This window comes from Haliotis rubra, unplaced genomic scaffold (genome assembly GCF_003918875.1).
Source record: "Haliotis rubra isolate DU_JTF1 unplaced genomic scaffold, ASM391887v1 Scf80, whole genome shotgun sequence".
Lineage (NCBI taxonomy): Eukaryota > Metazoa > Mollusca > Gastropoda > Lepetellida > Haliotidae > Haliotis > Haliotis rubra.
The window spans coordinates 2,354,640-2,368,123 of record NW_025767524.1 but is presented as its reverse complement, the minus strand read 5'-3'; the positions used below and the strand labels follow the sequence as shown (position 1 = coordinate 2,368,123).

The window sequence follows — 13,484 nt, the reverse complement described above, 5'->3', positions numbered from 1 at the left end:
TAGCAGTTCACAAACTTAATATGCCATGTGACCTTCCATGTGGAGGGAGGCTGTTGAGACCGTTGTTTAAATTGCATTGGAAGAAGTCAATATGTTGACGTGTAAATTTATTTTAACGTCGCTTTTAGTTTTAAACCGCTTTTAGCAATATTCCAACAATATCATGGCGGGGAACACCAGAAATGGGCTTCACATATTGTACCCAAGTGGGGAATCGAACCCGGGTCTTCAGCATGATGAGTGAACACTGTAACCACTAGGCTAACCTACTGCCCGCCATACTATAATGGGTATAAAGGGTATGTTAGATGTATCTTCAATATGTTGACCTTTCTGGAGTTGACATCCACTTCCACTGTGTGATTCAAGTAGTCTTTCATGGCAGACTCCAGCTGGGTGTCGATAGTCTCAGGACTCAACACCTGTGAGTATACAAATGGGAGAGAAGTCAGTAAGGACATTTAATACATACATTTGCGACCCGTGACAATGCATGTTAGAATTGGTCTACAGAAATCCATGATTGTTGTATGAGGCGACAAGTAGGATCAGGTGGTCAAGCTCGCTGACTTGTTTGACACATGTCATCATATTCAACTTTTCAGAAGATGCCAAATCATATGTTGATAAACATGACTTTAATACATGTGTTGATTGTATCAATGACGATGATATTCTATCATGTGACTTTACAGATCAGAATGTAATAAATGCTATCAGACATCTAAAATGTAACAAATCCCCAGGCGATGATGGTATTCCCGCAGAGTTTTTCAAAGTTTCTGAACATATAATAGTTCCCTATTTAGTATTACTGTTCAACAAGATACTCTCATCTGGCTTGTGGCCAAATTCCTGGTCAACTGGCATTATTATCCCACTACATAAGAAAGGTAGTAGATCTGACCCGAATAATTATAGGGGGATCTCTCTTCTGAATGTAATGAGTAAAATTTTTGTTTCGGTTCTAAACAAAAGATTGGAGTACTTTTTGCAACTTCGTGAGATAATTGGAGAATATCAGGGTGGATTTAAGACAGACCATTCGACTGTGGACAGTATCTTTATTCTCCAGACAATCATTCAGAAGTATTTAACACGTAAAAATGGGAAGATATATATTGCATTCATAGATTTTCGCAAGGCCTTTGACATGGTGAATAGGTTTAAAGTACTGTATGTTCTTTTGCAAAATGGGATCCATGGAAATTTTTTCAAGTTGATTAAAAATATGTATACTAATGTCAAGGCCACTGTAACCTATGAGTATGGCAAGAAATTAACTGAATATTTTGATAGCACCTGTGGGGTTCGGCAAGGCTGTGTCCTTAGTCCGGTATTATTTTATTGATAGCTGATACTGTTGTTAGATTACAGCACCGCCTTGACGCCCTACATATGTATTCCCATAAATGGGGCATGGATATTAATACGGATAAAAGTAAAATAATTGTTTTTAAAATGGGTGGACCCTTGTCCAAACACGAAAAATGGTTCTATAATGGCATTCGAATGGAAACTGTTAATATTTATAAATATCTAGGACTTATGATAACTCCCAAATTGATTTGGACTAGGGCATGTAAAACATTATCTGATCAAGCTAATAAGGCACTATGGCCGATCAAGTCATTTATAAGACGATATGATATGTCACTCTCAGAAGGATTTTATATTTTTGATAAAAAGATTGTACCAATTCTAACATATGGTGCTGAGATATGGGGTTTTAAAAAGAGAGAAAGTATTGAAATTGTCCATCGAAAATTTTGCAAATTTTTACTTCAGATTAGTTACAGATCATCTAATGCTGTTGCATATGGGGAATGTGGGAGGGCACCCTTAAGCAATGTTTATTATGTCAAATGTATTAAATAGTGGCTAAGATTATTAAGAATGCATCAAAGTAGATATCCATATCAATGTTATAATTTTTTATTATCTGTTGAATTCAGGAAACGTCCCACATGGGCTCGGCATGTCAGTGATTTGTTATTTTATCTTGGCTTTGGTACAGCTTGGATTTCACAAGATGTCGGTGATACAAAAATGTTTCTATATATGTTTACTGAAAGAATTAACAACTGCTCTATGCAAGAGTGGCATTTGTCCCTAGATGTTCCTTCGCTGTCTTTCTATAAGTCCCATAAATCTCTGTTGACCTGTGAAAAATATTTATCATTGAACATAAGTAATAAGTGCAAGCGTCTGTTCACATTATTTAGATCAGGGTGTAATGCACTAGGTATCAAATATATTAGAAGAGGTACTGCCTCCTGCAATGATGATATTGTATTATGTAAACACTGTAAAAGTATTGAGGATGAAATCCATATTGTCTATATCTGTAAACGCTTATGAGGATATGCGTCGGCGTTACATTCCGAAAACGGTCCATGGATATTATTATTCACTCCGCAGCATATGTACATCATCCGACAATAACATCATAAATAATTTTGTCAAGTTCTTAGAACATGTTTATTCTGCTCCTGTTAGCGTTGTTGTATGAAAATGGTAACCAAAATTACTATTGTACCACCTTGTACGATGGGTCGTATGGCCTTTATACAAAATAAACCCTTAAAAAAAAATAAAAAATAAAAAAATAAAAATATTCAAATTGCATAGATTTATGATCATGATTTTGATCACTGGATTGTCTGGTCCAGACCTGATTATTTACAGACCGCCAGCATGAAGCCGGAGTTTTGAGGAGTGTGGTGTTAAACAACAAACAAACATTTTCACAGAATACCTTAACAGATACACAAAACACACACAATGTTTCACTGTAAATGTTATGTATAGACTATCACTTACCACTTGGCTGATGTTGTTTGAAGCTGCACTCAGCGATATTCCAGCTAAATGTTGGTGGTCAGTAAATAACTGAATTTGGACCGGACTTTCACTTGGCTTATGTCTGATAACTGGTAGTACCCATAAAGGCACATGATCATTTGAGCCTCCTGTGTCTACAATGTTTGAGTCTACTATCTCAAACTTGCCTCTTGGCATCATCAGATTTATGGTAACTACCAGCTATTACTGGCTACTTGTAGCTGTTTTTCACTATTACACTTTGTAGGCTATTGTGATCCAGCCAGGTATATCAAAGACTGTAGATGTCAGTCTACCCACTGCAAAGACTGCAACAGATACTCACCTGTATTGGTGGGGAGGATAGACTCACCTGTATTGGTGGGGAGGAGAGACTCACCTGTATTAGTGGAGAGGAGAGACTCACCTGTATTAGTGGAGATGAGAGACTCATCTGTATTGGTCGGTAGGAGAGACTCACCTGTATTTGGTGGGAAGGAGAGATTTACCTGTATTAGTGGGGAGGAGAAACTCACCTGTATTGGTGGGGAGGAGAAACTCACCTGTATTGGTGGGGAGGAGAGGCTCACCTGTATTGGTGGGGAGGAGACTCATCTGTATTGGTGGAGAGGAGAGACTCACCTGTATTGGTGGGGAGGAGAGACTCACATGTATTGTTGGGGAGGAGAGACTCACCTGTATTAGTGCGGAAGGAGAAACTCACCTGTATTGGTGGGGAGGAGAGACAGCCTTCACTCAGCACATACAGCAGGCGAGACTCAAGAGGAGGGGCAAACTTCATCCATCTATCATGAACATCCAAACCTGGCAACATAGGGCCACCATGTATATATACTGAAATGTAGACAATGTCTGCTCTAGCTGCTACTAAAATTAAAACAGCTAGATGTCCCTCTGCAAAAACAAATGGGATGTTATGTATAATAAACAGTTATACCTGTACTATGGGCCTGTGGCCTTCAGTTCTGATTGATTGATTGATTGATTAATAATAAACAGTTTATGTAGGCTGGGCAGACTGATTTTCTTGCTTGCATGATGAAACTTCTCCAAAACCGTAGTAAAACTTACATATATCTAATTGTCATTTAGTGGTTCCATATGTGAAAGGCCCTCTTGTTTGGGTGAGCAAATTGTTTATGTAACAGTCAGCTATATTGTCTGATGTCACAGTCAGCTACATTGTCTGATGTCCCAGTTAGCTATATTGTCTGATGTCACAGTCAGCTACATTGTCTGATGTCCCAGTTAGCTATATTGTCTGATGTCACAGTCAGCTACATTGTCCTGTCACTGTCAGCTGCATTGTCTGATGTCACAGTCAGCTTTATTGTCTGATATCACAGTCAGCTACATTGTATGATATCACAGTCAGCTATATTATACAATTATAGACTGGTGATGAAGTCAATACCTGTTTCTATTGACCTGCGAAAAGCAATATTGACCAAGGACGAAGTCTAGACCAATCAGGTAGCCGAAAAAAATAGGCTTACATAATAATGTCTGATATGAGTCAGCTATATTGTCTGATTTCACAGTCAGCTATATTGTCCTATGTCACAGTCAGCTATATTGTCCTATGTCACAGTCAGCTACATTGTCTGATGTCACAGTCAGCTATATTGTCCTATGTCACAGTCAGCTATATTGTACTATGTCCCAGTCAGCTATATTGTCCTATGTCACAGTCAGCTACATTGTCTGTTATCACAGTCAGCTATATTGTCCTATGTCACAGTCAGCTATATTGTCCTATGTCACAGTCATGATTGTTATATTGTCCTATGTCATATCAGTCAGCTACATTGTCTATATCAGCTACATTGTCCTATGTCACAGTCAGCTACATTGTCTGATATCACAGTCAGCTACATTGAATCTGATATCACAGTCAATCAGATACATTGTCTGATATCACAGTCAGCTATATTGTCCTATGTCACAGTCATATATTGTCGATGTCAGTCAGCTACATTGTCTGATATCACAGTCAGCTACATTGTCCATTGTATTATATACATGTCAGCTACATTGTCTGATATACAGTTTTAAGCTACATTGTCCTGATGTCACAGTCATACTATTGTCTGATGTCACAGTCAGCTATATTGTCTGATGTCACAGTCAGCTATATTGTCCGATGTCACAGTCAGCTACATTGTCTGATATCTCAGCTACATTGTCTGATGTCACAGTCAGCTATATTGTCCTATGTCACAGTCAGCTATATTGTCCTATGTCACAGTCAGCTATATTGTCCTATGTCACAGTCAGCTACATTGTCTGATGTCACAGTCAGCTACATTGTCTGATGTCACAGTCAGCTACATTGTCTGATGTCACAGTCAGCTACATTGTCCTATGTCACAGTCAGCTATATTGTCCTATGTCACAGTCAGCTACATTGTCTGATGTCACAGTCAGCTACATTGTCTGATGTCACAGTCAGCTATATTGTCCTATGTCACAGTCAGCTATATTGTCCTATGTCACAGTCAGCTACATTGTCTGATATGAGTCAGCTATATTGTCCTATGTCACAGTCAGCTATATTGTCTTACCTGTAATGTATAATGTCACTTACTTTTGTGGGAAATGAGTTTCCTCCAGTTAACTGGGGCTGGTAGTCCGATGCGGCATATCACATGCTTCAGCTCAAACAAACTGACAGACAGAAAAATATATCATAGATAACAGTATCAATTAACATATTAACAACAAATAGTTAAGTTGACCACATGCAACTTTGACAGTCAACAACCTTGAAAACCTCAAAAACTCTCACTGGTGCATGGCTTAGGGACCTTTCATAATATATTTTTGGGGGAGGGGGGGAGAGAAGAAGAGAGAGAGGAAAGAAGAATGATTTTAAGGGGGTCACCAATGTTGGCTAGGGGGATGATGATGATTTAAGCAGGGTCCCACCCATTTTGTTCTGGCGAGCTAGGGGGTCATCAAGTTTGTACACACTAACTAGGGGTGGGTGGGGGTGGGTGGGTGTCATCATCAATTTTGTACATAAAAATATGGTTAAAATTATGCTTAGAAATTATGGGTAGGTGAGGGGGGTCATTGATATTGTACATGACATGCAGGGGGGTCACTTGTTTTGTACATAAATTTTAGGGGGGGTCATTCACATTGTATATGCTTCTCCATCATCCCCACACACACACACCACCACCACAACACACACACAAAAAACACACACCCACCACCCCCAGTCCTGAATTATGAACGGTCCCTAAAGGTGCTGGATGAAGCGATGATTACCCCTTGGGTCATGTGTAGTACAATTATATCTTGAAAATGTGCTCCTGCAAATACAATCCTTCTATACAGCAGCATTGCACAGGCTGCTTGTATGCCAAGATTTGTACAGACAACTGGGCCTTTTCTTTGAGGGCTGGAGAAACTGACATGTAACACTTACAAGAACCATTCACTTTATAATATTGTGTGTTATTCTTGAGACACTCGGATTTGGGAGTGCAATTCAGTTTACAAATATTGAAACGATCAAAACAATTTCTTAAAATGACTTAGCTCAAAGTTTTGTACGTTTGGCTAAATCCCACTGTTTAAATCATGTCATATTTCTGGATCTCTATACAATACCATCATCTAAGCATCTATACTATGATGCCAGAAGTATAAAATTTTCACATTTTCACTTTTTATATACCTTGCACTGTTATCAATGAGTGCCAGGTAATTATTCACACAATGTAGCAAACATTTAAAAAGACCTTTGTGGTTTTATCTGAGCTGAATATATGTTGTCATATTTTTGCCAAAAAGACAGAATTTTATCAAAATTAACTCTAATCAAAATTGAAAAGATTTCACTTTTGCAGTGTTTTACCTAAAATGATTACTATCTCTGATGACAAATAAAATCTTCAAAACAAGTAATTGCAAAGTGAAGCAGTGTTCACAAATGTAAAGCTGAATGCAAGCAAGTAGTGTTGATGAAACTGTAAACAGTCTAAAATATATCGGAATAAAATATACACTAAAGATTCATTAAAGATTATCACTCCTGATATCTGAATAAATATCTACATTTAGCACGCTAAACACTGAGTGTTAAGAACCCATGAAGATCCAAGTTAGAATTGGTCTTGTACAACCCACTCTTGTCGCAACAGGCGAATAACAGGATTAGGTGGTCAGGCCCGCTGACTTGATGGACAATGTACAAACAAGCAGAATGACAAGCACATTCATTCAAGGGTAACTATTCTTGAGTTTGATTAGCAATGGAAGCAACATCATGAACATGCAAGTGAGCTCACCTGACAACTCCAAGCTGTCCTACCCTGTAAGTGAACTGTTCCAGATGTACAATGCTGTCAATGGTAGACGCCAGGACAAAGTCATTAATGGTGGGGGTGGTATCGTCACTTACATCACTGGCAGACTGAAAACAGAGCCTCTCATGTCATGTTGCTGCAATAGGTTTACAGGGTAACATAAAGTAAACTATGTTATAATGAACTGACGGACGTAACGTGACCTGACACCTGGCTGTATATCTTAGTTGAAATATATCAGTGTGCGACATTTACACTGGTCCTGTGGTCCCTGGCTAGTAAATATTCATCAGGACCACTAAATTATAAGTTTGCAGTTGTCCTGGTGGCCAGTAAATTTTGTAGTGATAGTTAACTAAATCTATTTTGGATCAGTGAGGTACAGACAGGACCACTAATTATTGTCCACTCAGTGGTCATGTGGTCTAGTGGGAAATTTTGAAAGGTTTCTTTCCCTGTAACTAACTAATGTTAAACACAACTAAAATTAGTTCTCAATTTATAAAAATGATGCTTAGTCTGTTTATATTATGTACAAAATGTGGTATTTATTTAAATAATAGAGTGTAGGAAATGTGATTCTGCTAATCCAGAAGTGAATGGGTACCAGGTAGAATGTAATTGAAAGTATATGAGTACCAAACAACCTGCCTATGCTATATACTCCCCAGGGAGCTGAGATATCAGTTTGAAAGGGTATTGATTGGCTGACAGGTTAAAGATATGTCATACACCATGTGCATATTCACTTGGCAAAGTATCATTTCTAATACAATAATAAACAATAAAACAATGATTGGACAGTGAAATATATTTCCCGTTGACTGTAGACACTGGAACGAGATTACCTTCCCTCAATCCAAAAAGCAATGCTACAACAATTATAAGTATCGCCAAAATATTTCAGTTTCATCCCAGTGCTAAATTCATGTGTGTAACCAAGGTAACAGCACCCAAGTGTAAATTATTATGACTGACATAAGCTATACAGCAGGCATACCATGGCTGACGTTTCCTCAGACAGGAGATATCACACCTGACAAAGGGTAAGTATGGTGGAGTGAGTGAACGAATGAGTGAATATTATTTTGCATAGTGTCAACAAATATACACGCACAATGATTCATGTTGGAGCACAATGTCCCACAGTTGTAACAGGTTCTTCATTACAAGTTACCGAGCATGCTTTTATGCCACTTTTAGCAATCTTACAACAATATATCACCAAGGGACAGTAGAAATGTGACATTGTTCCTATGTTCACACAATCAAGCCCTTTGGCATGTGTGGAATCAAGCCATGTCTTTGGCATGGTGAGCAAACACTTTTCTCGAAACAATAGCTACCCAACTGAGACCCAAATCATTTTGACACCTGGCCCCAATTTCTGAAATTGATATTAAACAAACATAAGTCTGAGTTTGGTCACATTAGTTGGAACAGTTCCGTTAGAAAACACAGTTCTTTCGAAAAATTTGGGCCTGATCCTTGTATCCAGTTCTTACAAGCAAGGATCACTATGGAACATTTCCGTCATGGAATCACTCCTATAATAATGATGCTAATTTTTGCACCTAGAATCCAACACGATGCTGCTCTCTGGCGTTACATTATTACCCTGACGGAATTGTACTTTCAAGGCTGCTACTAAACGCTTTGCGACGTATAGGTCAGTACATCTGCTTCTCAGGTACCCATTTTGAACAGCTGGGTGGACTGAGTGCAATGTGGACAAAGTGCCTTGCCCAGGGACACAACACAGTATGAGACCCAGGTCATGGTCTCCACCGGGATTTGAACCTGGGCCTTTGGCGTGAGAGGCCAGCATGCCAACCACTACACCACCGTGCTCCACTCCTATGATGCAGAGACACAGGCTATTTGTGACCAGAAGCTAACATACCTGATTGAGAGTCCTCTGCCAGATCTGGTGCAGGAACAGGTGTATGGTCATGAGGTTCTGGAGATTGGCATAGAAGCATAATGACATCTGTCTGGTGTGAAGCAGCGAGAGGTCGACCTCCTGTAGCTCACTGGTAGAGGTCAACAAGTCTCTGTACTCTTCTGATTTTATGGCAAGCTTGGCACATGATGTGTCAAATATACCCTGTGCATTCGACTTGGCAGCAGTATCTTCAAAGAGGAAGGAAACGTTTTTAGTGAGTGAATGAGTTTTATGCCAATATGGCAATACGGCAGCAATATCACAATGGGGGACATTAGAAATGGTCTTTACAAATTGTACCAATGCAAGGAATCAAACTTGGGACTCCTCATGAGGAGTGAATGCTTTAACCACAAGGCTACTCCATTGCCCCAAAATCCTTAGGGGAAGTCCTACAGATGGTTTCAACAACACCTGAAGCTACTAATGAAGGATTCACGAACCCAGGTAAATGTGAACATGTTTACCATGGCTGTGTGCACCATGGTTTGGGAACCACAATTAGAATTAATGTAATGTGCTCCCACAGGGCCTATCCAAAGAATGGTGTTATGTTTATTCAATTTCAATCCACAGACACGTCATGCAAATAACATAATGTTAGATAGTACAGGAGTAAATGTCAACATAAATATATAACATACAAGTTTACAAACACAATTCTCAGGTCAGATGGGCATTTTTAACCATTGTAATTGACACTGCAATCCACACTGCTGTGTCATACAATGAAAAAAAAAGACTGGAATCAGTTTCCTTTCTTTGTAAAGACATAAATTTCATCTTGAAATTTACACTAAGTGTTTCACCTTTCATTAAAGTCACGAGTTTATCCAAGAGATGGCGTACAATCTCTTCAGGATGTGGTGGAGATGATGGTGGAGGCTGACCAGAGTTGTAAATGATTCTTGGTCCAAATACTTCATAATCTGAAAATATGTAGTGCATACCTATCATACATCTTACTGTACAACAAGAAAACCCAATTAAAAGTATCAATTGCATTATGACTAAAAACAACAACATGGAATTGTGGGTAACTAAGATGGTATGACCTTCACCTTGATTCAGTTGCAAGGCAAGCAATGGTGGCAGGTGTTTGCTGGGGATTCGGGGGCAGCAGCTGTGGACTATGATGTGTGTTAGGTTGAGACTCAACTTTTGTGCCACACTTTCCAATCTGGAAAAGAAAAGCACTTGTGCCATATACCAGAATATGTCATTGAAAACAAAATGTATTTCATCTCAATATCACAGCAAAATGTACTCACAAACCTTTAACAATACAAGTAAATCAAGAGTGCAATATCAGTAATTACACACACATACACAGAATTCAAACACAAAATCTACTGTAAGGTAAATGTTACCTGGATGGAATCATTCGTTTGGCAAACATAAGTCTTCCCAAGATGGTGACCGGTCCTTCCTGCAACATCTCGAAGTAGTTCTGGGGTATGATCACAGTCTCTGTAAAATGGAAGATATGTTTCTGCTCTACAACCAGAAGTAACACAAGTGGGATTGATGACACATGCATCAAAACAAATCAGTGAGCCTGACTACCCAATCCCATTTGACGTCCTTTTATGACAAGCATGGGCTGGACACCAGATCTAACCTGTAATGTTTACGGGATGGATGTCGAAAGAAAGACCGAAGATTTTATGTGTTGTTGAACAGTGAATCCTACTGGCAGATGGATCATGTTGCCAACCACACAATCATAATCAGGACTAATCAGGGATTAAAAGTCATCATACCAAGGGGACACAACTCTGCACAACAAATTAAATAACTGGGTCACATGTGACCTCACCTGTACAATGAATAATATATACACATCATTTTATATATTAACATTCAAAATTGATTCAAAACATTTATCAGTGAAGTAAACTGACTGTCAATGCTCACCTTTGGTTCTGCCGTCACATTCTGCAACAAGTATTGCAAGTTCCCGAACATGTTCGTACAGACTATGAAGGTAGCTTTTGTCATGAGACGACTCCACACCATATCTGGAAGGGGAAACAGCCAATAACTACACTGTATTAAACAGGGAGCCAAAATGGATGAGGTTCCCTTCCATAGCCACAATAAAGACAGATCAGAGGTCTGCGAAGTATTCCATTGAAGTACCAGGGCCTGTTCCATATAGCAATCATGGAGCGAAGATGATCACAATTCCCATACATAAGACTTACAACAGACGTAGCACTTCTATTGCTTTGAGGAAAACTGTTTTAATAGTCAATGTGCAACAGTCGCTTTGTGGAAGTTTGTTTGTCAGATGCCAGGAATGCAGTCATCCATTCAATACCAGACCCCATTTCAAAAGGTGATTTTCATTCTTTGACAATCAAAACACTCATATTTTAACATGGAAAAAGCAAGCCGATTCAAATGCGAGTCAAACTGATAGTTTCCATCTCTTGGTCCAAATTGCTGCTCACAGTTCACCTGAGCTATTTGTGTTTCAAGATTGCTTTGAACAGTATTCAGTTACAGTGGAAGCTGTCAAAACAGGCAGCTGTCCAATCTGGCAATTTGTTAACACCGCATAAAATCTCTGTCCCGTCCGTGGCAGGTACATTTATGAACATTTAAAAGCTCTGCAATCTGGCAGCTGTCATTTCCAGATCTGGGCATGAAATGAGCCGCCTGAATATGTGTTTAAACAGTAATCACCGCCGTCTATTCCGACGTGTGGCGAGGGAGTAAGTCGGTTGTGTATTGTCACCAACTAATCCTGCGTTGAAATAACAAGGGATTATGAGCATGTGGCAGCCATCACACGTTAGGTAACTACATGGTTTCCGGAAACATTTATTTAATTTTAGTTCAGTATGGGCATACTTGTACTCCAGGACAATGAGAGACTTCCTCAAAATATGCACAAGAAATGAAGCACTTCGCTTTGTCTAGCACCTGCTGTCCCACATTGAGAACTTAGAAAGTGTCGCTGAGCAAATCACCCTCGAATCGTCAATTGAGAAGAAACAATCCACAATGTCTGTTTTTTTTCAAATGTGCTGATTTATCATGTTTATGCTATTAAGTGAATAAAAGAGAATATGAGCGCAGTTCTTGTCATAGGTAACCGTGTCAGCTCTACAATCCAGCACGCTGTCTAAACCGGGTTATTACTTCAGTCACGATGAGTGCCGGTTTAGACAGCTTCCACTGTATATCAGCGTTTCAGCTTATTATAGCAAGAAAACCTAAAGTGATGCAGTTTAAGATGTTCTCCACCCACACAATGAGATCTTGTATCTTTGACATATCAATAGAAATAGATCTTACCGTTTGAGGAGGTACACCAGACCTCCTTTTGGGGCACATCTTTCCAGTGCTCCACAAAAATGCTTGTAGGCACTGTGGATTGGAGATGACTTTGGTGCATCCTTGACCTTTGGTGATGAGTCCCTGAATTTGGGTGATGAGTCTACTGGAGACACCGGGGGTGAGGTTTCAGGCAGCTGCAAACTATCACGTCTATTCACACTGCCAACATTTTCGAAGGCCCTGTTAATTTTGTCAACCCATCGTCTAACTTCCTCAACTGCACTAACAAAAGTGTTCACTTTTTCTGCCACAAGGGGACATGTTCCAGTTCTCATCTGCCTCTCGATGCTTGGCTTTGATGTCATTGGCCCAGCAGACGTGAATATTTTACCAATACTAGCATCATCTGCAAAACCATGCACCAATCTCTCCATCTGTTTAAGGAATGTTAATGCCCCTTTCAGTCCTACATCACTCTTTGACTTTCTACTGGAGGTACTTACACCAGTACTGTTCCGCCATCCAATGTCTTCACTCACCTCATTTTCAATGGTTACTTTAGTCTTGATAATATCAAAGAGTTTATTGCACAAGTCCCATGTCCTACATGAGGTACACACAAGGTCTAGAAGTATTGCTGTACTGACATCGAGTTCAGTGAATAATCTCATAATGTCATTTGGCATGTTTGAGGTTGCCTTTGGCTTTGGCAAACTTGGGATGATTAGGCTGGACAACAGCTCATCTGTCACATTTGAAAGCGAGGCTGATGCAACTCCAGCAGCTGCCACTTTAGCCAAGGCCTTCATGCTTGGTCTACCTAGGTTAGATGAAGCACCAGATCTCTCCCTTGTTGAACTCTCTAGGGTTGCCACTTTGTTAGCAGCTTTGTGATATGCCTCTGAAAATGACACCTCTTCTGCTGCTTCTGACTTCTCAAGCTTGAACAACTGGAATTAGAGAGGCATCAATTCTGCTATGACCTCAGGAGATACTAAAAGATCAGAAGTTCCATATCACTCTAACCTTCCTCTGTTTTAACTGAATGCAACAAAGTGAAAGAATGTTTGCATAAGAAAGCACTTTTT

General features: G+C 39.5%; 1 protein-coding gene across 1 annotated transcript in view; it reads right to left on the bottom strand.

Annotated features, from left to right (window-relative positions):
- Positions 1 to 13,484, bottom strand: part of LOC124261550 (zinc finger FYVE domain-containing protein 26-like) — a 62,679-nt gene that overhangs the window by 35,570 nt on the left and 13,625 nt on the right. The window contains 10 exon segments of the mRNA XM_046695865.1: positions 330 to 422; positions 3,548 to 3,648; positions 5,432 to 5,511; positions 7,146 to 7,270; positions 9,067 to 9,296; positions 9,918 to 10,037; positions 10,170 to 10,288; positions 10,479 to 10,578; positions 11,026 to 11,129; positions 12,415 to 13,346. Coding sequence (XP_046551821.1) covers positions 330 to 422; positions 3,548 to 3,648; positions 5,432 to 5,511; positions 7,146 to 7,270; positions 9,067 to 9,296; positions 9,918 to 10,037; positions 10,170 to 10,288; positions 10,479 to 10,578; positions 11,026 to 11,129; positions 12,415 to 13,346 — 2,004 coding nt within the window.